General features: G+C 39.6%; 1 protein-coding gene across 1 annotated transcript in view; it reads left to right on the top strand.

Moving 5' to 3' along the window:
• Positions 1-17,779, top strand: part of L3MBTL1 (L3MBTL histone methyl-lysine binding protein 1) — a 34,611-nt gene extending 16,832 nt beyond the window's left edge. The window contains exons 15-22 of the mRNA XM_063297186.1: positions 4,062-4,176; positions 5,221-5,317; positions 5,721-5,918; positions 6,543-6,545; positions 8,328-8,374; positions 10,293-10,450; positions 13,075-13,137; positions 15,294-17,779. Of these exons, the coding sequence (XP_063153256.1) occupies positions 4,062-4,176; positions 5,221-5,317; positions 5,721-5,918; positions 6,543-6,545; positions 8,328-8,374; positions 10,293-10,450; positions 13,075-13,137; positions 15,294-15,428 (816 nt within the window). The 3' untranslated portion in view covers positions 15,429-17,779. The remainder of the gene's footprint in view (positions 1-4,061; positions 4,177-5,220; positions 5,318-5,720; positions 5,919-6,542; positions 6,546-8,327; positions 8,375-10,292; positions 10,451-13,074; positions 13,138-15,293) is intronic.
• The last annotated feature ends 9,150 nt before the right edge of the window (positions 17,780-26,929 follow it).

Below are 26,929 nucleotides of genomic sequence, written 5' to 3'. Positions count from 1 at the left end.
TTGACTAAAGCACAGTGGGATGCATTCACATAACAGACTTAAATCAAAACTGAACAAGCCATATTATGGATAAGCATAATGTATAAACCCTACTTTGGAGTCCTTGGTGCTCTCTGAGCCTTGTTGTTTTCTTGCAGATGTTTCATTGCCAGGCTAGGCAACATCTTCAGTGCAAAGAGGGAGTGGGCCTTGCTCTCAGTTTATATACCGTGGCTTGCCCTGCTTGTGTTGGTAGGGGTGTTGTTCTCTCCTTGGGAGTTCTTTGATTGGGCTGTTGTTTGCTGCTTGGTTGATTGCCTGAGTTAATAGTTCCTTGATTAGGGTGTATTGTGCTGTTTGATGGTTCATCTGGTGTTAATCCTAGTGTTGATTTTTGCATATCTGGGTGTTGATTGCTGGCGGGAAGGTGTTCTGGTCTTTTGGCTTTTTTACTGTCTCTTTTTAATGGTATGTAAATGTTGTTTACCTCTATGTGTCTGTTGATGGCTGCTTGGTCTGAGTGCCAGGCTTCCAGGAATTCTCTGGCGTTTTTGGATTTGGCTTAGTTTAGGATGCTCACAGTTTCCCAGTTGAAACTATGGTTGAGTCTGTCCATGTGTTGTGAGATTAAGGAGTTCTCATTGTGTCTTCTGACTGCTAATTGGTGTTCGTGGATGCGCTCTGCTAGTCTTCTGCCTGCCTGTCCTACATAGTGGCTGCTACAGTCCTTACACTGTATGTTGTAGATAACTCGTTTTTTTCTTCTTGGTCTATTGGGTCTTTTGGGTTACTTAGGATGTTTTGAAGAGTTTTAGTTGGTTTGTGTGCTATGGTGATGCCATGTGGTTGTAATAGTCTGTTGGTTGTTTTGAGATGTTTTTGATGTATTGTAGTGTTATCCTTTTCATAGCTTGTGTTGGATGTGCTGTAGTGGGTTGAGTGGTCAGGCACTATTTGTTAAAGTTGGGTGGGTATCCATTTTGTTGGAAGATGTTGTAGAAGTGGTCTGTTTCCTTTTTGCAGTGTTCTGGGTTGCTACAGTGCGTTTGTGCTCATCTGAATAATGTTCTTACACAGCTCCTCTTGTGGGAGGTTGGGTTGTTACTTTGGTAATGGAGCACTTGGTTAGTGTGGGTAGCTTTCCTGTAGACTTGTGTTTCTAACTTGCCATCATTTCCTTTACTGATGAGGATGTCCAAGAAGGGTAGTGTGTTGTTGTTTTCTTCTTCCTTTGTGAATTTTATTCCATTGAAGATGTTGTTGGTTTCATGTGTTTCCTCCAGTTGTTCCTTTTTTATTATGATGAAATCCAAAAACGCTAGAGAATTCCTGGAAGCCTGGTACTCAGACAAAGCAGCCATCAACAGACACATAAAGGTAAACAACATTTACATACCGTTCAGAAGAGACAATAGAAAAGCCAAAAGACCAGAACACCTTCCCGCCAGCAGTCAACACCCAGGTATGCAAAGGTTAACAGTAGGATTAACACCAGATGAACAATCAAACAGTACATTATACCTTAATCAAGGAACTATTAACTCAGTCAATCAACCAAGCAGCAAACAACATCAATCAAGGAACTCCCAAGGAGAGAACAACACCTCCACCAACACAAGCTGGACAAACTATGGTATATAAACAGAAAGCAAGGCTCACTCCCTCTTTGCACTGAAGATGTTGCCTAGCCTGGCAATGAAATGTCTGCAAGAAAACAACAAGGCTCAGAGAGCACCAAGGACTCCACAGTTTAACCCTGAGTTACAAATATTTGCTTCGATTGAAACCCTACTTTATCAGCTAAGTATGCCTTTCATCTATGGCTCAGGACAGCCTGGGCTCTGTTTTTGTATTCTGCAATTATGCACTAAAAACCACATCATATACTGGATTTAAATTCCACATTCTTAAGGTTATAAAAAATACTTATAGCCTTATGGTTAGAAAGAAAATCTTTGAATTCCAGTACCTGCTGAAATCTGAGAACTTAATATATATTCCAGTGTCAGCCCTTACAACAAGCAAAAGCAGAATAAATTCTTAAAAACAACAATAAGCAGCTTTGTTTACTTAGCATAATTGTTATTTGTTTGTAGAATACAGCTTTCCTTAATGCATAACTGATTATTGTTTCAGAGCAGAACATACAGGGCCTGTAGCGGGGAGCAGCTGGCCCTTTAAATCAAAAGCCAGCCTGATGTGCCCGGAGGGACTCCCCTTACCCCTGAGGGCCTATAAGGGAGAAGAAGGGTTTGGTCAGGTTTTGGCAGGAAGAATTTGGGGTGGCTCTTGGGTGAGGGAGTTGGCCAGAGTGCTGAATGAGGGGGTTACCTCAGGCAAGGTTGAAAGTTAGTTATTTAGAATTGCATTAGGGATTTTTTTTTATTTTTATTATTATTATTTAAACTGTGTGTTGTGTGTGTGGAAACCTATTTTATAAGTTGACTTATAAGTTGGCTTTTGTTTAAATCCTGGAATTGACCAGTTGCCTTCTGACACCTGCCTGAGCTTGGCTGAGCTATAGACTCCCAAAGTTTTGGTTTGGTTTCCCTTCTGTATTTAGTCAGACCCAGGGTGAGGCAAGGATTTCCCCTTCGATCCTCTTCTGGTTCCTCAGAGGGCTGGTGGGGAAGGAAGAAACCTGTTTGTAGTGAAGAGGTGGTGGCAGCAAGGAGACCTAATTGGCCAGTCACTGTTCACCCACAGAAGTACCTCAGAAGAGGGGCTGGTTCAACCCTGAGGGTGCCTTTCCCCTTATTTCAGGGACAATATTGCCAAATACCATGCTACAGCATCCACTTAATTTGTTATAGCAGCAGATATCAATGTACACTGGCAGACCAGTCGTAAAGTTCTTCTGTGCTAATGGTTGTCACCTCACAGGTACTTATAAGAATGGAAAAATAGCATCAATGTAATAATGTTGTTGGGACCTAATAGTAAATCCAAGAGCAGATGACACGATACAGTACTATGCAGAAGGTAACCCAGAAAGATGTGGCAACAGCCAGGCAGCTGTAGTAGAGTCACTTGCTGAGATGGGCAGCTATAGAAATTGAATAAATAAATAAATATCTGTTCCTCTTCCTTTCCATGCACAGTGCATAGACATGCTGTCATGGATAGCTGATACGCTTCTGTCAGCATTGATTAAGAATTTGGCACCCAGAAAAGTTTTCTATTCTCACTGGGACGCCAGTATTTTCCCACAAACAGTGTTCATAATGCTGTCCCGAGTACTTTTTATTTAGATATGAGAAGAACAAGCATTTGTCAAAGGAAGAGATGAGGTCCAATGAGCAAGCCAAAAAGTAAAATGTAGTGGCAAAATTATAAGAAGTGACACCATCATTCACTTGTAGATGAGTGGGAAATGTAATAACTTGGGAAACAGTAGGTGCAGGTTCAGAAGATAGGAATGTGGCCTCTGTAAACCTTAATGTACTTTCTACTGATAAAAGTTGTTCTACCTGAAAAAAAGAAGAATGGAACCAGAATTTATAGCATTTTTCTGAGACTCCCCATTGATTCCATTTGGAATATGTTACATAAAGTATCTCCTTAATAGGAATAATGTCATGCCACCATGGACCAAACAAACTTCAGAATGAACAGAATTCCAGCTAAGCTGTTTTTGCTTGCATGCTGGTGGATTTGGAGTGAAATGTGGGGATTCAATAGCTTTCACTCCTCTCTCTTTTTTAGAATGTTGCATGCACCTAAAAGACTCATATCTTCCACTTGTGAGGTACAGTGTCTTAGAGGTATGTGATACATTTAAAGTGAAAAGTGGGTCTCCATCTTTCCACCATGAATTGACTGGGTCTGTTCTATATGTTTGGAGGCACATCCCTCAAAGCTGGGATGATCTAAAGGCTTCCAGGTGTTGACTGTAGGCCTTCAGATATGCAGTTCCTCAAATCATTGATCAATCTGAAGTGAAAATATGGAGGCCCATCTCCCTCTGTGCCATGTGAAGCTGCCTTTATGCATTGATTAGAGAACGTGCACCTTCCTCTCTGCTGGTTTAATGCTCCAAAGATGATTTCTAAAGTCTACAATCTCTTGATGTTTGCCTATAGATCCATTTTGATGGCTGGAGCCATATCTATGATTTCTGGATTGACTCAGATCACCCAGACATTCACCCTGTAGGATGGTGCTCAAAAACTGGACATCCATTGCAGCCTCCTCTCAGTAAGAACAATAACTCCATGTTGCACAAATACTTGCCACACCCCTGTGATAATCTAGTGACTGTAGAAATAGAAAGCACAAACCCTGTGAAATAATAGAGAGGTGGCATCATCTTTTAGCTTATAATATTTATAACAGGTGATGAAACTGTAACATAAACATGTTATATTTTGTTAATTCTCTTGCCCTGGATCTACAGTGCTTATATGTGAGGGATGTTTTAGTTCTCCAAGAGGACATAAAAGCATGACCCCTGAAAACGTTGCCCAAGGCTTCCTTTGGTTTCTGTCTCTCAGGTGGACTTGACCCTATATATTTTGCAGTCATGAATCTATGAAGTTGCTTTGTTTTCAAAAGAAAGAGGGCAAAGACTTACCAGTTTGTTACATTATCACTGTACAGAACTCGTGAGCACCCTTCCCACTGTTGTGTGTATATTGTCCCCTCAATTTAAACTTTTTGAAAACTTCTAAAAACCCATTTATTTCAAGTAGTCTTTCTTCAGAGGTTTAGGGTGCTTCTACATTGATGCTATTTTAGATAATTTTGCTGATTTTTAATGATAAAGTACTGTACCAGTGTTGAATTATGTTACTGTTTTAATTGATTGCTTCAACTAAATATTTAATGTTCTTTTATATGTTTACATAAGCCACATTGTAAGAATGGCTTTCAAACATTAAACCAAATATATAATACATAAATAGCTTCCTTCAACCCACTGAAAATGAAAGATGGGGATTGTTTGTACAACTTTCTGCTTTTGAGAAAGATCTACAGGACAGTTTTAAATGTTGGTGTAGTTGGGTATTTCTGAAATTCAACTATATAAATATTTTCCATATGCAACTTAAAATCATAATTAGGCAAATTTTACTAATTAAAACTCAAATTTTGCACTATGTTTGGGGGGAAGAAAAAAATCACGGTATATAATTTTTGTTTTAAAGACTGAAAATTAATAATAACGTCATACAGATGGAAATTGCCTATGTCTTGAATTACAGTACCTGAGATTCAAATTATTTCTTCCCTTTTGAGTAGGGCCAAAGGAACCCGTCTCTTCTGCCAATGGAAGCTGTCCAACCTTGGCCTGTAAAACCCTCCCTGCTACCAAGAGTTCCAAATATAGCTTTCATAGGTGAGCTCTCACCATAAGATACAATGTCCTGCTGATTATGCTGCTACAGGCTGCATGGACTTAAGTTCCCACTAAGAGTTATTGAGGAACAAGCTTCTGCAGTGTCTGTGCAGCTTGCCTGGGATATATCAACTAAATATACTATGTGAAGCCTGCATAAAATATGGCTCATCAAGATCATTCCAGCTATTAGTGTTTTGTGGCAATTTACATTATTATTGTTGGTTGCCACAGACTGAAAAAGGAGTTGAAACTTATAAAATTGAGCAGGTACTGTTCACAGATGCTGAATTTCATTTGGCATGTTAGATTAGATATTGAGCAGGACTGTATGATGTCATTGTTACGTAGCATCTGTTAACACACAAAACCAAGCATCTTTTGAACCTCCTCTATTTTCCAGAAAGTGTCCAACACCTGGTTGTGATGGCTCAGGCCATGTGACAGGGAGATTTACAGCTCATTACTGCATCTCAGGGTGTCCCTTGGCAGAGAAAAACCAGGGAAGGGTAAAGGCTGAACTTTCAGACACTGAAAACTCTGTTCGAAAGAGGAACCTAATTGGTTATTCTCAGAAGAAGAAATCTCGCCATCATGGAAGGTAAGGGAACAGCCAGTAGTGTTAATCCATTGGGATAATCACACTGAGGGGTACCGCTGTAATTTACAACCCAGTCATTTTCAAGTATTTGCTCTATGGCTTTTCCTCATAGTTTATGCATGATTTGCTGCCAATTCTGTGCTTCTCCAGGCATTATATCTATTTTTATGTATTATACTTTTGGACTGTTGGATCCTGAGTCATTTTCTAAAATAATCTATTCTCTGTGTTTATAATCTGTGCTTATTGAGATTATGCAAAATAACTTGTTTCTGTGTGCAGAGATCTGCGAGTTTGGGTCCTAATCCAATTGTGGCATTAGAAATTAAAATAGGAGAAGGTATCATGGCATAATTTTGATGTCATATAATACACTGTCATCTTAAAGCTAAGCAAATCTAGGCCCAGCAGAAGCTAGATAGAAAGCTATAGATGATCCCTGTGTGTGCTTCCTTGAGCTGGGTGTGGGTAGGGAGATGTTTTAAAATAAAGGTTAATAAACATGTGACTTTTTCTTAAAGCTGTATATAAGGAACTGCATGTAGAACAAAAAGATTGATTCAGTTCTATGAATCTTAATGTTACATGCTTGGAAAGAACCACATTGCCCTTATATGATAAAAGAATGTAAACTTCTTCCATCACAGTAATAATATTTGAATAATACTTGATATAGCCAATGGAAATATAATAGTGGTTAAGGGGTTGGACTGCAAGGAAATCCAGGTTCAAATTCCCACTTGATCGTAGAGTTCACAGAGTTTGCTTTCAGCGTGATTGGTTATGTGCCATCAAGTCATTGTTGACTTTTAGCAATCACATAGATTTTCTCAATGACAATCTGTCCCTAACCTGGTCTTTCAGGTTTTCCAATGATGCACCCATTGCTACTGTAATTGAGTCCATCCACGTTCCTGCTAGTCATCCTCTTCTCTTTCCTTCTACCTTTCCCAGCATTAGAGCCTTCTCCAGAAAGCTAGGTTTTTGCATGTGTCCAAAGTAGGATAATTTGAGCCTGGTCATTTGTGCCTCAGGTGAGAACTCTGGGTTGATTTATTTGATGATCCATTTGTTTGTTTTCTTGGCTATCCACAGACAGACACTTCCCTAATTCACTGAACTATAAGAAGGAAGAGGACATACAACACAATCAAACTTGCAAGATTCTGTAATTATAGCCGGTCTCAATAAAAATAGTTTTAGCCTTCCTGTGGAGTTGGTTTCTTGATCTGGTCTACCTAGTGGGGCTGAAACAGTCCAACCTACCTCACAGGGTTGCTCTGAAGAGAAAATGAGGGGAGAGGTCCCATCCATGTATACATCTTGAGCTCTCAAAAGAAAAAGTTAAAGCATCACTCAAAGCAAGCTCAACTCATAGTGACTGCACTAGTTTCCTTGTCAAGAGCATGCCATTGATTTACCTTTGTCTCTTCTTTTTTGATATCGCAATCTAGATATTCCTTAGTGGTCTCCCACCCAAGTACTATCCAGGTCCAACATTTCTTCAAGATTAGCCATGGTCAGCTAATACTTCCACTATCCATGACAGGCAGGATATAAATGCAATAAATACAACAGTTAGATATAAAATAAAAACATCAGCTAGATACTCCTTGCAAACATCTGGACATGGAGATTTGATATATGGTCTTTAAAACAAACAAAACATCTTTTTCTGTAGTGGAATCATTGAGGAAAATGTTTTTGATAAAAGATATATATTCTTGAAACACGTGCATCTTTTCTTTAGTTGTCCTTGGAAGTATAGCTGTGAGCACAGGTAGTCCTTGCTTGCCGATCATTCATTCAGCAACTGCTCAAAATTATGAATATAAAAGGAGAATTTTGACCAGTCCTTGAAGTTGTGGCTGTCACAGTGTCCCCATGGTCTTGTGATTGTGATTTGGGCACTTGGCAACCAGCGCAGATTTACGACGGTTGCAGCATCCCACGGCCACATGATTGCCATTTATGACTTTCAGAGCCGGCTTGTGACAAGCAAAGTCAATGGGGGAGCCGGCAGGAAGTCACAAGCTGTGGTCACATGATGTTGCGCTTAATGACCTCTGGTGATTCTCTTCATGACTGCAGCCAGAATTGATGTCATAAGTCCGTGTGTTCACGTGACATTTCACTTGACGACCGCACCGCTTAGCAATGGAGTTGCCTGTCCCAATTGCGGTCGGTAAGCAAAGACTACCTGTATGTCCAATTGCAGTTGGTAAGTGAAGACTACCTGTATGTGTGTGGTTGGCACTTTTCCAAGCTGCTTTTGTTCGTATGTTGTCTGCTTCACATGAGTCTGCCCCCCAGAATATGATCTAGGGTTCAGTTAGTAGGATCTACCATAGCTCATCTATGCCCTATACTCTACTCTTGTTGATGATAAAGCATTTTTTGTTTCTCTAGAGGGCGACCTCCTAAATACCGGAAAATCCAGCAGGAAGATTTCCAAAGTAAGTGTATGTTAGTTTGTTTTTCCTATAAGTGGCAAGCAAAAAAGGGCTTCTCCTATGAGAACAATATTAAAAGAGTGGGCAAAATAATTATTAGTGGGTCTTCATGTATGAAAGGTACAACTGGAGCTGACCAGCTTGACAGAACTTTAAGTTACATTTTAAATGGCATCTTTGTTAAAATGTCATTGATATTTTCCACATGTTTATCTGTGCTATTCAGCATTAATGTTACATATCTGTAGAGATGGAATTCCTATTCAGATGTAATGTGGAAGGGATTAAGATACTGTTTATGTAAAAAATGTTGATGCTATTGAGATACTTCGGTGACAGAGTTGGGCAACCTGAAGTCTTGACTAATTTCAAGAGCTTGTAGAAGGTAATCCATTTTGATCTCTGAAAAGAGTAATTTCTTCCCATTTGCCTGCTGGGTAGGGAGAGAGAAAGAAGCTTGTGGGCCCTGCTGGATCTCAGAGGGAAGGGGGTTCCACAGGGCAGGAACTGCTACGGAAGAGGCATGCTTCCTAGGTCCCACTTTGGGTTTTTTTTGTGCCTTTGAGTCATTGCTGACTCCTGGTGACTGCCTAGACTAGTCCCTGCAGTTTTCTTGGCAAGATTTCAGAAGTAGTTTGCCATTGCCTCCTTCGTAGGGCTGAGAGAGAGAGATTGGCCCAGAGCACCCAGCTGGCTTTGTGACTAAGTTGGGACTAGAATTCCCAGTCTCCCAGTTTCTAACCCAATGCCTTAGATGATGACATTTAAGGAAAAGGACCTGGAGCATGCCGACCCTATCCAAACTGGTGGAATGGGCAAGGAGAGGCAATTGTGCAGATACCTGGTTCTGTGCCGTGGAGGGCTTTAAAGGTGATGACTAGCACCTTCAGTTGGCATCTGGAAAGAGACTGGGAGCCAGTGCAGCTTGCGCAACTGTGGTGTTATATTGCAAACTGAGGGGCACCCATCACTGTGCGTGTCACTATGTTCTGGACCAGTTGGAACCTCTGGGTGGTCAACAGCATGTTGCAGTAGTCCAGGCATGAGTGACCGTGAGCATGGTCTCCCAGTCCAGAAATTGGTGTAGTTGGTGCACAAGATGAATCTGTGCAAAGATCCCCCAGCCATGGCTGTCACCTGCTTCTTGAGCTGGAGCAAGAGGTCCAGGAGAACCCTGAAATTGCTCACCAGCTCTGTCTGGGGAAGTGGTACCCTATTAAGGGTCAGAAATAACACATCACCGGGGAGGGGGGAGGGACCAAAGCTATTCTGTCTTGCTAGAGTAAAGCCAGTTCCTCCCCATCTAGACCCTCACAGCTTCCAGGCACTGGGCCAACACTGAAGTAGCATCACCTGTCAGGCCAGGGGTAGAGATACATAACTGGATATCATCAGCATACTGATAATACCGTACTCCTTGCCATCAGATGATTTCCCCCAGCAGTTTCCTGCAGATGTTAAAGAGGAGCAATGAGGGGCCTGAGCTGTGTGGCACTCCACATCACAGGGGCCTAGGGCTAGACCTCTCCCTCCCCACCGACACTGACTGGAACAGGCCACTGAGGAAGGAGGACAACCATTGCTAAACAGTGCCTCCTACTCCCAATCCCCAATGCTGGTCCTGAAGGATACCATGGTCAATCATACCGAAAGCCATCAAGAGTTCTGCAAGGACTAGGAATTCTGGGTGGTGTAATTGCAGCATATTGGGTTGGGGAAGGCTGTCATAGAGCTTGAACAAAAGGCCAGTTTCGCCATACTTCAGAATGATGAATGTACCCACGAGCTGAATTCAACTCCTGATGATTGCATCCACACATTTTTCTTGACAGTATTACAGAACTGGTTTACTAGTGCCTTTTTCCAAGATTATTTTTCTATTTCCCAGTCTAATTTGACATATTATAAATCTTGTTGTCAGCCATTTCATCAGATAGTATGCACCAGTCTCTCTTTATGTCAGCCTTGTCAGCACATCCAGACCGTTCCTTATCCCTCTGCTGGGAACAGCATTGTAAGCTTCTGCCTGGAGTAGCTGGGATCACAGCATCCACTGTGGCCAAGTGGACAATTGATGAGGTAAGAATGTCCAAAATATAAGTTTAAGCAAGAAGCCTGGGCTTGGTCTGTAATGACACCAGCATGCCTGTATCACTCCATCTTTGCACAAATCCTCATGGCTGTAATGTACCTGCACCCTTTTCTCTTGGTACACAAAATACTCCGAAGATGTCAGCTTATTCTATTTCTGCTGATGTCAGCAAAAATGAGAAAAAATTTGTAGGAAGAAACCTTGAAACTACATGTGAAATACAGGTCATGTAGAATTTGAGAGTATTTTTTTTCTGATCCAGAATTCAATTGTCTCAGAATGTTATTCTGATACTAGAGCCATTTCTATTATAGGTAATCCTCGCTTAATGACCCTAATTGGGACTGGCAACTCCCTTGCTAAGCAAAGTGGTCATTAAGTGATACATTATGTGACTGCCCCACTTAGCAATGGCAGTTCAGGCAGTCCCTGTTGCTGTTGTTAAGTGAATCCTGCGTGGTCACTAGGCAAGGACCCACCCAGTCCAAGCCATTCCCGGCTTGGTCCCTCCCAGCCCCAAGCCTTGGTTCTTCCAAAGTAGGGGTCTGCCTCAGTATCCCCCATCCACCTATCTCCCCCCATCTCTTCCCTTTTGGCCTCCTGCCTACCTCCTGCCACTCCTGCCATCCCTACCCACCATATGCCACTGCCAGCTGGGACGATCCTTGGCATTGCACCTTGCTGTGTGCCGCTGCTGGCCAGGATGATCCTTCATGCTGTGGGCAGGTGCTAGGGAACATGGGCAGGTAAGCAAGTGCTGCAGGCAGCCGAGCAAGTGCTGCAGGCAGGTGCTAGGGAGTGCAGGCAGCAAGAGGCAGTGGACACAGGGGGCAGCTGTACATGTGAGCGGGCCCAAATTTTTATAATGTGACCATAGGGGTGCTGTGACAGTCATAAATTCAAGGACTGTTGGCAAGTACATTTTTTTCAGCGCTGTCGTAACTTTGAATGGTTGCTGAATGAATGGATGTTAAGCTAGGACTACCTGTATCTTTTCCCTTGTTCAGTTGTGCTCTAGAATGCTGTCTCAAATAGATAAAACAGAGATGGGGAACTTGTAGCCCTTGAGTAGATGCTGAACTACAGCTCTCAGCTGCCAAATCAGCCTGGCCAGCAGTGAGATATGCTGGGACTGCCTACTTCAGTTTGGTGTAATACAAGCTTCGTGCTTTCTGGATTTATTCAAAAACCATCACTAGTCCAGTACCAGAAGTGCATTAAATAACATTTCCAGCAATTTAATTAATATTTCAGAAAGATCTTAAACATCCTGCTTAGAGCTCTGAGTATTTGCTCTGAGGCCCAAAGTGCATGTTGTACGGAAAATATGGGAGAGGGTTTGTTTTCTTACCATTTTTACATCTTTAAATTCACCCTTACAGTTGCTACATCTTAATGGCTGTTCTGTTGTTTCCCCAGCTGAATTCCAAATGCTGAGCTAAATTAAGGGGGGAAAATTGCTTGGTGGCAAGCACAGCTGAACATGCTCTTCTTATTCCTGACTGATTTTCTTCTTACTACAATTACATAATACTACAGGTAGTCCTTGCTTAACAACCATTCGTTCATCAACCATTTAAAGTTACGATGGCGCTGAACAAATGGTAGTTATGGCCAGTCCTCAAAGTTACAGCTGTTGCAGCAGCCCTGCGGTCACGTGATCAAAATTTGGGTGCTCGGCAGCCTACCCACATTTATGACTGCAGTGTGAGCTTCAACTCCCTCCCATCTCCACCCTGCATTCCACTGCTGCCACCTACCCCTGCTGCCCCCCGCTGGCCCCAGATGACCTCCACCATCATCTTCGTCCCACTGCTGATGAGGCGCGCCTGGCCAAGACAGCTGCTGGCCCTTTGCAAGGCAGAGGCAAATGTGGCAGGGCAGGAGAAGGGTGAGGTCCTCGCCTAATGATGGCATGGTCCTTGCCTAATTACCTCAACTAGAACTGCCATCACTAAGCGGTGCAGTCACATGATGTTTCGCCTAACGGCTGCTTCACTTAGCAATGGAAATTCCAGTCCCAATTAGGGTTGCTAAGTGAGGACTACCTGTACTACTGAGGTGTTATATAGCTGTATAATTATCCTACTAATATATTATATTAATATAATGTATTATATGAAGATACACACACACACACACACTGTATTGGACTATTAATGGTATTTTTACAAAAAACAAAGAAATTTATGCATAAATAAATGTATAAAAATTGAAACAAAGCAAGGCGCAATAAATTTTCAAACAGTAGCTGAATTCATAATAAAATTAAGATAGCGAGAAACAGACTATTTAAATAACCAATTTTTTTTAAAAAAACTTTTTCCTGTTCCTTTATATCTGTTATAATTTATAATTTACTTATAATTTATTTTAATGTAATACATTTAAATAATTTTGTGTTCAACATTGTTCAGTATCTTCCAGATGCCATCAGGGGTGGGATACTGTATTGCCAACCCTTGCCTTATAGATGGGCCTCAGGAGCTTCTGATGGTGAAGTAGGTCACTTTAAGGAAAAGTTTAGGAGCTGTTGGTATAGAGAACACTGCTATTCTCTTTTTGTCTCTTTCTCTTCTTTAATTATTGTCTGTATATCATTCCTCCAAAGGTCTTCAGCTTTGTACAGACGTTAACAGGTTGTGAGGATCAAGCAAAACTCTTCAGAGATGAGGTAGAGCTATTTATGTGTGTGTACGCATGCCTTCAAGTCAGTTTTTGACTCCTGGGGACTGCCTGGACTAGTCCCTGCAGTTTTCTTGGCAAGGTTTTTCAGAAATAGTTTGCCATTGCCTCCTTTCTAGGGCTGAGAGAAAGTGACTGGTCCAAGATTATCCAGCTGGCTTTGTGCCTAAGGCAGGACTAGAACTCACAGTCTCCTGGTTTCTAGCCTGATGCCTTAATCACTATATCGAACTGGCTCTCCCAAGTGGGACTCTTATAAAATAAAGATGCAGTGGCATGTGGAGTAAGAAAGCAGATTTGTTAGGAAGATTATACTAAAATGAGTGGGAAATCTGCGGGCCAATTTAGTGTCTCCTTCCTCTGCCACGTTTGCTTCAGCCTCTTAGAAAGTTAATTTTCCATCTGCTACCCAAAAAGGAAACCAGAAGAGATGGAAATGACATGAAGGGGCTGACTGTATTTACAATGACTATGACTTCAACATGTGAATTCTGCATTTTCATTTGTAAATGACATAAATACTGTTGAGTATTGTGATCTGTATGTGTATATGATACCATATTATATAGGAAAGGTACAAATTAAGCTTAATTTATCTTTAGCATATAAAAAATGTAATAGCAGGGATCATATGCAGCCCTGTATGCATATTTTCTACTAAATGTTTGGAGCCAGTGATCCTGGCTTCTTAATTTTTTGTTTCTTTACCATTTCTTGTATATAGAACAAGGGACATAGTCTGTCCTATACCAGTATTTACTTCCTCTCCTTTGCTGGAGAGTTCTGTCTGTGAATTATTATTTTTTGCAAAGACTGTGCATATTTAAAAAATGATGAAGAAGAGCAGCTGTGTCTTTAAAGTGACTTATAAAAGTATCTGCACCCTTATTCAGGTATCAGCAGTTTTGATGCATCATTTATGAATCCTTTTTACCCTTTTTGCACAGATGATGCCCCTGTGCCTTTGATTAAATTAATACCTTAGAACATCCTTTCTGAGTTGTAGATTTTAGATGGAGCTGCTCTCCCAACTAATCCAACTCTTTATTGACTGTCTGACATTCTAATCAATGGTACAGGTAGTCCTCAGGTTACGATGGCTATTGGGACTGGGATTCCTGTTGCTAAGCGAAGGTACAATGTCATGTGACCACATTGCTTAGCAACGGTGATCTAGGCAGTCCCAGTTGCTATTGTAACCCCAAGACGCTCTGGTCATTAAGTGGGGCGTGGGTTGGTGCGAGCGCAGGGAGGCCAAGGGAAGGAAGGTGCTCACACAGGGAGGCCAAGGGAAGGAGGGCGCGGGTTGGCACGAGAGCAGGGAGTCCAAGGGAAGGAAGGTGCTCACGCAGGGAGGCCAAGGGAAGGAGGGCGCGGGTTGGCACGAGAGCAGGGAGTCCAAGGGAAGGAGGGCATGGCGCGGTGTGCAGGAAGGCTGGGGAGCTTCAGAGTGACTTGCATTCTTCCCTGTCAGCTTCCCCATTGACTTTGCTTGTGGGAAGCCAGCAGGGAAGGTTGCAAATGGCAATCACATGACTGTGGGATGCTGCAACCATCATAAGTGCGAGCTGGTTGCCAAGTGCCCAGATCGTGGTCACGTGACCACAGGGGCACCGCAACAGCCGGAACATCAAGTACTGGTCATAAGTGCCACTCATTCAGCACTATCACAACTTCAAATGGCTGCTGAACAAGTGGTCGGTAAGTGAGGACTATCTGTATTTAGAATTTTTCCTAAAAGATAAGCACCCTACAATTACCTATTTAATCCCTAAATTCTGTACCCAAGACATAAAGTTTTGCTATGTTCGAACATAACAACAGAAGTAAGTTATTCACTTAATGAGATTTTGCTGTATTCTCAGATTGAGCTTGGGTGTTTTAACTTTATATGATGTGATCTTGAACTGTAATAAAATGTTTCACTATGAATCCTTTTTGAAGTATGCATTAAAGCAGTCTTACCCTTATAGTTTGGTTCAACCTGCTTACTGGTGAATGCAGAAGGAGGTTTGTGGATCTCCTTACTTTTCTGAACTGTCTTATTTTGCAGCTTCTGCTAACATTACAATGAGATTAAAACATTGGATGTTTAATCTGTTGCTGCATATACGTTGTAGTTAAACAGACATCTCTTTTCCACAGATGATTGATGGTGAGGCCTTCCTTCTGCTGACTCAGGCTGACATTGTGAAGATCATGAGCGTAAAACTTGGCCCAGCACTTAAAATCTACAATGCCATCCTCATGTTCAAAAATGCTGATGATACCTTAAAATGAACTAGCCAATACAGCATTTGACTTTCCTCCACAGAGAAACTGCCAGACTCTCTTGTCTGTCTGTCTTGGATGAATTGAGACCTTCTTGACTGCTGCAGTTGTAAAATCCTGCCAACTTGTTCTCTCTGAGTCTTCAATTTTGTTTACAAGCAAAACACCCTCCCTCCCTCCCTCCCTTCCTCCCTCCCTCCCTTCCATTGGCCTTTTTGAATTCTGTCCTGATCATGTTTAAGAAATTCCAGGAATGACTTGCCTGATGCCAGAAATCCTGCTAAGTTCTTCTATGTTGGTTTTGATGGCATACAAGATGGGTTTGAGATCAGATTTGCTATTGAATTTAACCTGCTGTGGCTTTCACCTATCAACTCTGACTGCTTGAATTCTTACATTACACAGTGTGCCTGGATTAGTATTTATTGTTTTGCAGTATATCCACTGCTATGGATATATGGCTATCATGTACAGTATTTGGAAGCAAGTTCAAAATCTGATTTTTCTGGGCAAAAGTCAGTTTCTTAACTATCAGCAATTTGACGATGAGTGAGATAGGACATATAGGATCAGAAAACAAGTTTAGCAAAGTAACAATATTAATACTTTGCAATAAGTGAAAACATTTCTCCCAAAGAATAACTAATTGTAGTGCAGAGCTAGCTAACTATCTTGTCATATTGGCCATGAGATATATGAAATGAAGAAAAAATGTTGTGCAGTGCAGCAGTTCTCAAATTCTTTGATTGCATCAACTTTGTCCCATCAATCAGTATTCAGTTCAACATGTGTGCCAAATGTTTATATTTTGCTATTTCACAACATAGATTAGAAACTGTTCTTACTTAAAGGGAAGATTGTTCTTATAGTTTCACCTTAACAGTTTAAGGTGTGTTGTAAACATTCAATTAATCAATAATTCTGTTGCTAATTGCATAGGGTTTTTCCTATGTCCTCTTAATAATGACTAACAAACATATGACATTCTGTTGAGCCATTTATGTTGTACCCACATGGACTTAGAAGAAAAGGCAGGAGTTGTAATGCCAGTCCCTCATTAAGGCAAGGTGGAAAAGTGGTCTTAGACAGTAGAGTTTGAATTTCATTAAAATACAGGATTTTGTTGTTAATTTATTATTGTTGTCTTTACTTTTGTGAAGAAGGTTAGAAAGCCATATGAATTTTCCATGTCAGGTGCCCAAATATCTTGGGATGGTCCTGTTGGATTTAGCAATTTCTTCTGATTTCAGTAATTTGGATTTCTTTTTGGAACTTTTCCTCTCAATTCTTCCGACTCTTGTATGAACTTGTCAGTGGTCCTTGATAATAGAATCATCGTGCTGAATATGGTGGTTGAACTAAGGCTTTTGTGGCCAGAGTGAGACCTCAGTTTCTTAGATCTAACTTGCAACATGATGGAGCTCCTTAAGAACACTTTTTTTTCCCTCCACTTCAGTTTATGAAGGCAAGGATAATTTTCTTTAACCATGAACATACCACCAACATGCCTGATATAAATGTAGTCTCTGAAGTCTACTTTTCCATTTCCATACAAAGTACCTATAGAAATGCAGTGTTTTGACTTATTATGAAATACCTAAGACATATTTGGCTTTTTTTCTTTTAACTATTGGCTACTTGCTTTTGAAACAAATATGTATCTCAATTTTCCTCTTTTTAATAAGTGGTCCCATGTTACCAATTTCTTATGTTCCCTCTGAACATCATGTTTAGTTCCTAAGAAGCACAGTGCCAAGAAGAAAGAAGTTTTGCATCTCTTATCAGACCCTTCCAAACGATGCCAATGATGAATGTGCCAAACTCATTCTATATCCAAAGAGATATACTTTTTATCCATAGAAATAAAACACCTGGAATACCTAGATGATTTTTAACAATGGATGTGGACTTGAAAGTCCTGTTTTTGACATAATCATAGTAAGTCTAATTTGCTGCACAATTACCTTTATAAGGCGGCCACTTGTAGGAAGCAAACCCTTCAAAAAGAAAAAGCAATTATTCTGTTCTTACTAACTTTTGTTAAATTTCCAAGTGCATTTCTCCTGAATTTGACAGTGAGATGTAACTTTAGAACTCCATGGGTGGCCTATTGAGAATGATAAAGGATTCATCTTTGAACCTGAAACAGAGGAAGGGGATAGCTGGTTCAGGAATGCTTGGGTGATGCTGAGGTCCTTTTTGATGGAGTTGCTACTACTGTCATTGTCCCACCAAAAGTGTTGCTGTTGAGAGATGCAGGCAATCCAGCTCTAGTTCTTCAACCATTTTAGATTCCTTTGTTTGGCTCAGTTGAAATCAGCTTTTATATATATGTATATAATTTTTATTAACGCCTTTAATTACAATAGTAAAATCTAATACAAACTAAAAGAAAGGGAGGGAGGGAGGTCGAAAAGAAAAGAAAAAAACATAGCAAATAGAAAAAAAGAAAGAAAAGTAAGAATATAGTAAAGAGAGAGAAAATAAATATATAAAGAAGTGACTTCCAACCTTCATCACAGCAAGTATAAACAATTTTTGTAATTCTTCACCCCTTTACAACCAGTGATCTCTTCATCTCTTTTCTATAGACAAATCCATAAAGCATCATCTTTTCAGTCCTAGTGTCAGCAGAAAGTCCATTAAGGGTTACCAGAAAAAACAACATATATTGTTTTAACATTGATCAAATAAACCAACTTTATATTCCTTTTACTTCTAATAGTCTTGATCTTTAGTCCATTCAAATAATGTCCTAGAATTTGATTTCATTTCTTCTTTGTCCCTTCTCACGTGATTCTTCAAAGCTTTAACAAGCCTGTTTTGTAAATCCAACATAAAAGAATTATCGAGCTCACTCTCTTTGTTTATTATTTGTATTTCCCTTTTGATTTTTAAAACATCAACCAGTTTTTTTGTATGTCCAGTGAGACATCCATATCATTCTCGTAACCTGTCATTTGTAGATCCATTTTCAATGCAATCTCTGTCTTGTCAAATAAAACTTGTTCCTCATCAGCCATTTCTTCCATAATATCTTTTGGACACAGTCTATCCATAGAAGCAAACATTCTTATTGACATTGTTGACATTAACTTCTTTTTCCATTTTTCAGAAGTGTCCTTTGGTGTTTTCAATGATAAAATGTTTTGCACCATTTTATACGTCCCAGTTAATTAGCTGTTAATCAAGCTTGTGTATTTTTCTCCTTTAATTAAAATATTTAGTTCCCTCTAATGTCCAATTTTTAAAATTGGTTATCTTTATTTTGTCTTGCAAAGTCCAAACAAATCTATTTCCCATGGGAAGGATTCTTTATAATTAATTCTAAAATATTATTCTAAATTTATCTGGACCCTTAATCTGTTTATAATGTTTCTAGGATCAAAGTCTTACTTAGCTTTTTGCTGTTTATTTCATTTTTTTAATTAAATTTATGATTAAAATTTTCTTTCATTAAGGATTGAAGGAAACGTCACCCAGAGTTTTCGGACTTGTTGATCTGAAGGTCTCTAATAGTTTAAAAATAGTTAACGATTTCTGAACGTAAATAGAAAAGGAAGTTTGCAAACTTAGTGTCCTTTAAAAGGTGCTGACTGCGGTTGTGAGCAAGATGGCTGTCCGTCATCTCTCAATGCTCAAAACCTGCTGGGGACCACTGTCTTGTGTTCTCCTCATGAGGAGCAACTGTTCAGAGCACATGTGGGCGATCTCCTGTCCTCTCCTTGTCTGGAGAGGTTTCAGAAAGTCAGTCTACTCCCAGCTCTTGTTCTGCACTGCAGTCATCATCTCCACTTTTCATGGAGCCAACTTCAGTCCACCTTTTCTTCCTCTGGAAGTCTTTATTTTTTCAGTTGAAATCAGCTTCTGATGGATCTTAGCATGTACACAATTGCAGTATGTGGTCACTTAAGGTTCTTGGTACAAAACATTCTTCATCTTGTAGTTTGGATTCAGGGAAATTTTCCCTAGATATCAAACGTTGTATTTCCTCTTTGACTTTCTGAAATGTTTTTAATTATTAGATTATTGTGCTTTTGCAAGGACAGGTAAAGTTACGGCATCCAGGATCCTGCCAGCATGATAAAGAGCATCTTGGAGGGCTTGTTTGCTTCTGGCTAATGGGTGTTTTGTAACTGGTCATGTTGGCTGTGGCGGCAGTTTTGTGAATAGACAAGTCTGTTTGAGCCATTTTGAGTGTATATACCACATTTCTCAAAATTACAAATATACCCTCCAGTCCAAAAAGGTTTCTCATTCATGCTGTAGATGTTGTTATGGGGATTAGCTCTAAAAAGTAGCAGATGTCAGTCAAAACCTCTGGCCTCACCAGAGTTCTGTTGAATTGCTTTGCTTTCACCAAAGAGCAAGACCTCTTCCAGAAAGTTTGGAGAGCTTCTACCACTCTGAATAGCTTGCACAGGCTGGGTTGATCACAGGTCTGGCAGCTCCTGTCATACTCTTTCCTTGTATAATAGTTGGCAGTTGCATCTAGTTGGCAGTTGGCAGTTGCATCTAGTTAGGCATCAGGAGACCTCTACAGAGCCTAGATACTACCAAAGTGTCAGGCTGATTCTTAGAACCTCATTCCAGTAGGGCATGTTTTCCCCAGCATCAGGCACCTTAGGAGTTATTTTGTCTCAAGCATCTTAATAATGGCTTCTCTTTTTTTCAAAGAAGCCAGTGGCAGCTAAAATGTCTCCTGAGCTAAGTAACTCCACAGCAACCTGAGATTCTATGTTTGTCTCCTAACTGTGCTTCCATTGTAAGCTTTAGTTCATATCTTCTAAGACCAAGCAAGACAATCAAGCAGACACCAGGCCCAAGAGCCTGAGAACATCTTCCATATTTATTTATTTATTTATCCGATTTGTCCCTTGTCCATCTACATTGATGATAACAGTTTGATTGATTCCATAAGGAGGCTCCACTCCATTGAGACCTTTTTTTTTTTTTGCATTGCTACTGGTAAAATTATTTATCAGAGTTTAATTTCTTTGTCTTCTGTTTATTAGGAACTAACAGGGATCAGTTCACCTTAACTAATTATGGGTATAACTGGAGATATACAAACACAAATTGCATCAATACCCCAACTAAAGAGTTGTGAAAAGAGACCAAAATAAATTGTTGAGAAATGATAGAGACAGCTGCTTAAACCTAATGGATTCATTTCATATTATAATGGATAGTAATAGAATTGTACAACATCCCAGTTTATTGGCATAGAAGTAATATAGCAGGGAGTAGCACAGGTTCCAGAGGTAACAATAAATTCTTCACAACATGGTGAATTCTTGAGCATGCGTTGGGGTGATGTCATTATTCATCTGTAATTGTCACAAATTATAGCAAATGTATATGCCCTGGATCATGTTCCTTGCAGTCGTTTCAATCTATTTACAGTACATGTAGCAAGTGTAGGAGTGGAGCATTAAATTCAATCTACTGCTTCCCATCCCAGTCAGTACTTGAGTAGTTCCAGTACAGGACTGGGCTAGCAACCTAACATGGTGCTTGTTCACTTGTATTTTTCCTTCTCAAGCTAGCAAAATGTGTGCAGGGACTTGATTCCGTTCATCATTTTTATTAGCTAGATCAGGAGATGGGCAAAAAAGTGCTTAATCAAGAGATAAATGGGGTTTAAATAACTTAAGTAAATGTTCTCAGCCACAAAAAATTACTTTAAAAACTCAGAAAATGTTTTGATAGGTTGGTAAACTGTGTGAAATGTATTAACTTCATAGAAAATTGATAGTCTGAAAACTGATTATCTTACTACTGCTTTCATACCGACATTCCTTTAGAGCTCTTTATCAGGAGATCAGATATCTTAAATATGGGGCAACTAAGGCTTGTTTCACACAGCACAAATCATAATGATGCTTAACATTTCAACTAAAGACTACTGAGTTGATAATTCATTACATATGCTCCTGTTTTCAATCATACAATTCTTTGGTTTCCTTTGACCCAGCCATACAATATGTGAGTGCCAGATAGGAGAAATTCCTTTCTCTTGCAATCTTGATTATTCTCACCCCTACAATCCAATCTTGACCCTCTAATTTAAGCACTTTTGAAATGTGAAATCCAAATTCCAGTTGCAAAGTGAGTTTACTACTGTATTTAGGCTTCTTTTGGGCTTGAGTGCAATGGAAGACAGAAAAGTCTTTTAAAAAAAATGATTTTTACCTTCCTCCTCTCTCATGTTTCATGGGCTGCTGAATGAGAGAAGTGAGAAATATCAGATAGGTGGCAGTCACTGTATGACAAATCCTGCAAAGAAGTCCTTCTATTTAAGGCAGTAGCCTTAATAGTAGGCAAATATAATGTTGTCAGAAGAAATGTTTTCATAAATTTGAAGCTTTTTTGCACTTTCATTCATTTGCACTTGTTTGGTTTGTCTTTTGATATTTTGCACTTTTGTGTTTTCATGATGGAAATACTGTAATTGTATCTAGTGCAGCTATTCTGGAACATTGTGTCCTGAGTATGCAGAAGGTTAATCTAAAAGAAAAAGCAAGATGTGATATGTTTTGTCAGTGTTTTACAATAACAATAATTTATTATGTTGTTGTTATTATGGAATTATACAAATGATGTAGAATGGATGTTTTTGTTGTTCATATTTTATGATTCATTTATTTAATAATGTACGTAAAATAAAATGAACAAAATGAATACAATTAATAGAATTTATTGCATGTTTAAAAGGGTGGATTTCAGCTCAGTGGAGCAAAAGAAGCAAGCTTTGACTGAATCACTGGATCAAAGACATTTAGACATTATAGGAAGAGAGCCATGTCAGTCTGTGGTGGCAAAAAAATCAGAAGGAGTTTGGTGGCACCTTTTCCAACTAACAAATTTTATTAAAAGTTTATTATTTAGCTCAGAATTCTCTACATGGCTGACTTTCAAGGATGTCAGACTGTCCTTACCAGTTGTACTTGTTGATACTGATCTTTTGCTTGTAAGTATGTGCTACAGACTTTACCTTAAATAGAGCCACCACCCAGTTTTGAAATAAATATTTTTAACAATATTAATATTAATTGATTATGACAGAAAATACTGTAAATACAGTTTTCTTTGAACACAGATACCTTCTTTTTACTTACCCTCCAAGGGCTGTGTTGAGTTTATCCTAAGGTTATAGGGAAAATTTCACCCTCTGAAGGGCTGATCTGATCCTGAATTCCCACTTCTGCTTCCTTATGAGATTCCACAATTGAGTCTGATATAAAAGGACCCCAACATCAGGACAAACACATAAATGCAACTATTGGGAAATTGTAGTTATTTTGTTTTATTTAAACAATTTATTTGGCTGGCCATCTCAATCAAGACTCTGGGCAGCATACAAATACACAAATTGTGTATTAAAAACCAATACCATAAAAAAACGAACAAACCAGCAACTACAATATATTCCAACAAACCAAGTTCAGGGTCAAGAAACATTTCCCATTTACCAAAAACACTACATGAACAACCAATCAACTGGCAGAACTCACATTATGGCCCAAATGCCTGGGGGAACAGCCAGGTTTTAAGTGTCTTACAAAAGGCTAACAAGGTGGGAACCATCCAGATTTCTGGGGGGATGCTGTTCGACAAGGGAAGATGCTGCTACACTCCTGGGTCCAGTAAGATGATAGTGATAGAAGGGACTCAAAGAATGCCTTCCATGCTGGATCTGGTGGGGCAAGCACAATAATAGAAATTTTATGAATGTGCTTGAGTTAGCTTAACTCTCAATGAAATCTCACTGTGATTTCATGTACTGTATCACCCTTCTTCAAGTAACCTCCAAATATACTAGCCTGAAAAGATGGGAGTTGTTGTAGAAACAACACTTGGAGGTCATTAGATTGGGGAAGGCTGCATTATATGGTCCTTCATTATCATGTTCCAACTTAGAGGCCAAAAGCCTAATCTACTTCATAGCAATTTTTACAAGGATATATGAGAGGTGGAAAGATGATACCTATTAAAAAATAAAATGGTGATGGGAGTTTGGCTCTTCAGAGACAGTACCACCATACAGGTATCTTAAACACAAAGTTATGTTTTGACAGGCCAGCCCCCATCAGACTTGTCTTCAGAAAATTACCTATTGCTGTTGCTGATATGAGAACAATTTATTTGAATTCTTAGTGTGGAGGAAGACAAGATTCTATTTGCACTAAGACAAAGCAATAAGGTTTGAAAATGTAACGTGTTAACTTGTATTTGCTGCCATCAATGGCTATACAATGCATAGTGACTATACAACTGTACCAAAAACAGTCTGCACTGCTGGACTATATCTGGCATTAGGAATTTCTTACTGCCCAAATGTGGCTGAACTATGATTCCTAGCAGTTCAAATCAGCATAGTTAATGTTCAAGAATGCTGAATATAGTTCAGCTATATCTGAAGGGCCACAGGTTGCTCACTTCTGGATTAGATAGATTCTATCAGATCCAACAAAGTCATATGCTGCCTGCTTTCTGCCAATAAAAACACATACCACTGTACTTTTATTTTTGAAATTAGTTTCATTATTAAACTAGTGATCTAGTAACAGTAATGTGATATCTGGACGTCATATGATTTGAAATGGCATAGCCTTAATCCAAGGACTATCTGTGGTCATGAAACATTATGTTTTTATTGTAAACCGCCCAGAGTCCCCCATCGGGGGAGATGGGCTGTAATATAAATTTAATAATAAATAAATAAATAAATTATCCCAGAAGTGCATGCCGAAAGTACTAGGCGGAATTAGACCTGCAAGTAAGAAATGAGCACATTAGGGAAAATGTTTTTGTCCCAGCCCAAGCCCACTTGCACTTACTTTTAAATGCAACGTTAGAGCATGTCAGCCCTCCCAGGTAAACCAGACAGGAAACATGAGATGATGAGATGATTCTACTTTATTGTAAGGCTACATTAACAGAATCTTGCAAGTCTGAAGTAGAAATATCCCACCTTCATTATTTACCACCAGAGTAACTAGGGCAGGCCCTTTCTAAGTTTCTTTCTTTGGCCATTACTCTGTTGCTGACTTCTTTCCCTTTTAACTGATCATTCCCTAGGTGGCATCTCTTCCCCCCAGTCTTCCAAGGCCACCCTCACATCACAGAGCATAACAGAAGGATGGAAAATTCACTGATGGATAACCAGCACTCAGTCACATTCAGTTTTAACTTAGGACATTCTGATCCAGGTGAAGTCCTCAGGGCTTGTTTTTGTTAGTAGTTCATCTCCCATTAGTCATGATTTGACATGCTGATAACATATATGAGGTTAAAAAGAAGTGCTGTTTACTTCTAATATATAGTTCATTTCATACTCCCACATGTGCGTGCGCACACACACGTTCAAGTGGAAAATAGTAGTGGAAAGTGAATTACAACCATATCTTCACATTATTTACCAGATATTTAATCCCCATATAATACTGTCAGGCTTCCTGATCTGGACTTGGTAGTAAATCATGAATCTGGCACATCATACCTTAGCTTGATTCCTTGATTGCACTTGGTTAAAAAGTTTTTAGGCAGTGCTTGGCTAGATTACAAACTTTATTGCATACAAGAATGAAGCCACAGAGAATTGAATGTCCATTGCTACTGCAAAGATGTACACACTTACATTCTCCGGGTTTTAAATATGAGGTTTCTTCCTTCTGCTCTTCCAAATTAATGGATACTAGGCAGGTGCTTCTTAGTGGCCTTCAGGATAAGCAGTTGTTACATGTTTGTGTAATAGTCATATTTGGCCTGGTATTGCCGGCCTCACTTGCCTCAAGTCTTGTTGTTGTTTATTCATTTAATCGCTTCCGACTCTTCGTGACTTCATGGACCAGCCCATGCCAGAGCTTCCTGTCGGTCGTCAACACCTCAGCTCCCCCAGGGACGAGTCCGTCACCTCTAGAATATCATCCATCCACCTTGCCCTTGGTCGGCCCCTCTTCCTTTTGCCCTCCACTCTCCCTAGCATCAGCATCTTCTCCGGGGTGTCCTGTCTTCTGATTATGTGGCTAAAGTATTTCAGTTTTGCCTTTAATATTATTCCCTCAAGTGAGCAGTCTGGCTTTATTTCCTGGAGGATGGACTGGTTTGATCTTCTTGCAGTCCAAGGCACTCTCAGAATTTTCCTCCAACACCACAGTTCAAAAGCATCGATCTTCCTTCTCTCAGCCTTCCTTCTGGTCCAGCTCTCGCAGCCATATGTTACTAGCCTCAAGTCTTGCAAGTATGCATATTTAATAAGGAATTGAAAGAAGCAAATGACAATAAAATACAGATAAACTTTTACCAGCATTTATAAATTTATTCTTAAACATGGACTTGACAAGAAATGTGATGTTTTAAACCAGGGATGTGTATCAATTTGCAGGCTGAGCTTTAAGTCATGTGGCATGGGTCTGCAGCATGGGCCTGCATGCTAAAAAATAGATGGATCTGAGACCAAAACTAAATTAAACTTTATTTAAATTTAATATGGTAATTAATGACATAATTAACTTCCATTTAATAATTTATTTATGCCCGCAATCTTTAATCATCAATAATTTAATCATGTTCCCCTTCAGTCAGATTTTTAAAAATGCCTACCTCTCAAAGGCAATTTTTTGAGACTCAGAGAGTTACCCTCAGAGTTCACAGTGGCCCTATGTTTCTGCTCTGTTCAAAAATCCCTGTGTATAGAGCTTTTGAAGTAAACCATCAAACTTTCCTCAGGATATGTGTCTTTCTAGGTCTTGCATAAACAGTATTTATCTCTACCTGAGGCAAAAAGCGTTTTTCTTTCTTTTTACCAGAACTCAATTTTATTACAGGTTAAACCAGACAGAAAACCTATCAAAACATTATAAAGTTAATTTAACTGTGCATGATTTATCATTGATGGTCAGAACAATAAAACTGTATTTCTACTTGTAGTGTAGCATAGTACAGCCTCCGCACCAATCATGATCTATATCAAGACCTGTGAAGTACTTGCTTAACAGGACCATCCAAACTACAGTACATACTTAAGAGGGAACTGAACTGTCCGTTTCAGACAGCTGAAGTGGCTTCAGCATGAGCTCCTCTTTTATACATTTTCTAATCTAATCTTTGCTTAATTGTTCGTATTCCGTTTTTGAAAGATGTTCTGAAGTAGCCTGAATTCTTTGTCACAAAGTGGCCCCGGGACCTCAGATTTTGCACTCATCTTTTCAAACATCTCATGTGGGGAAAAAAGCAAAACTGAGAGATTAATCTATCCAGACAGAGCGTTTTGAACTCTTAGCTCTTAAAATTCTAAAATTTAATCCCCGAGCATTTAGAGATGTGAGTCATCAGTGTCATTTCACAGGACTGCTTTTGTTTTGTTTTTCCCTGAGAGTCCACTCATCTATAATAGTTGGGCTATTATAGTTGGTGGGCAGATACAATTTGGTCTTCTCCACTGTGCAGAGGGGTTGAGAATTTATACATAAAGGGAATGGGAAGCATTTTGATTTTAAACACAG

The sequence above is a fragment of the Candoia aspera genome, chromosome 3 (assembly GCF_035149785.1).
Source record: "Candoia aspera isolate rCanAsp1 chromosome 3, rCanAsp1.hap2, whole genome shotgun sequence".
NCBI classification, from domain to species: domain Eukaryota; kingdom Metazoa; phylum Chordata; class Lepidosauria; order Squamata; family Boidae; genus Candoia; species Candoia aspera.
Note: the sequence above shows the minus strand (reverse complement) of the source record. Positions and strands in the feature narration are given on the sequence as shown.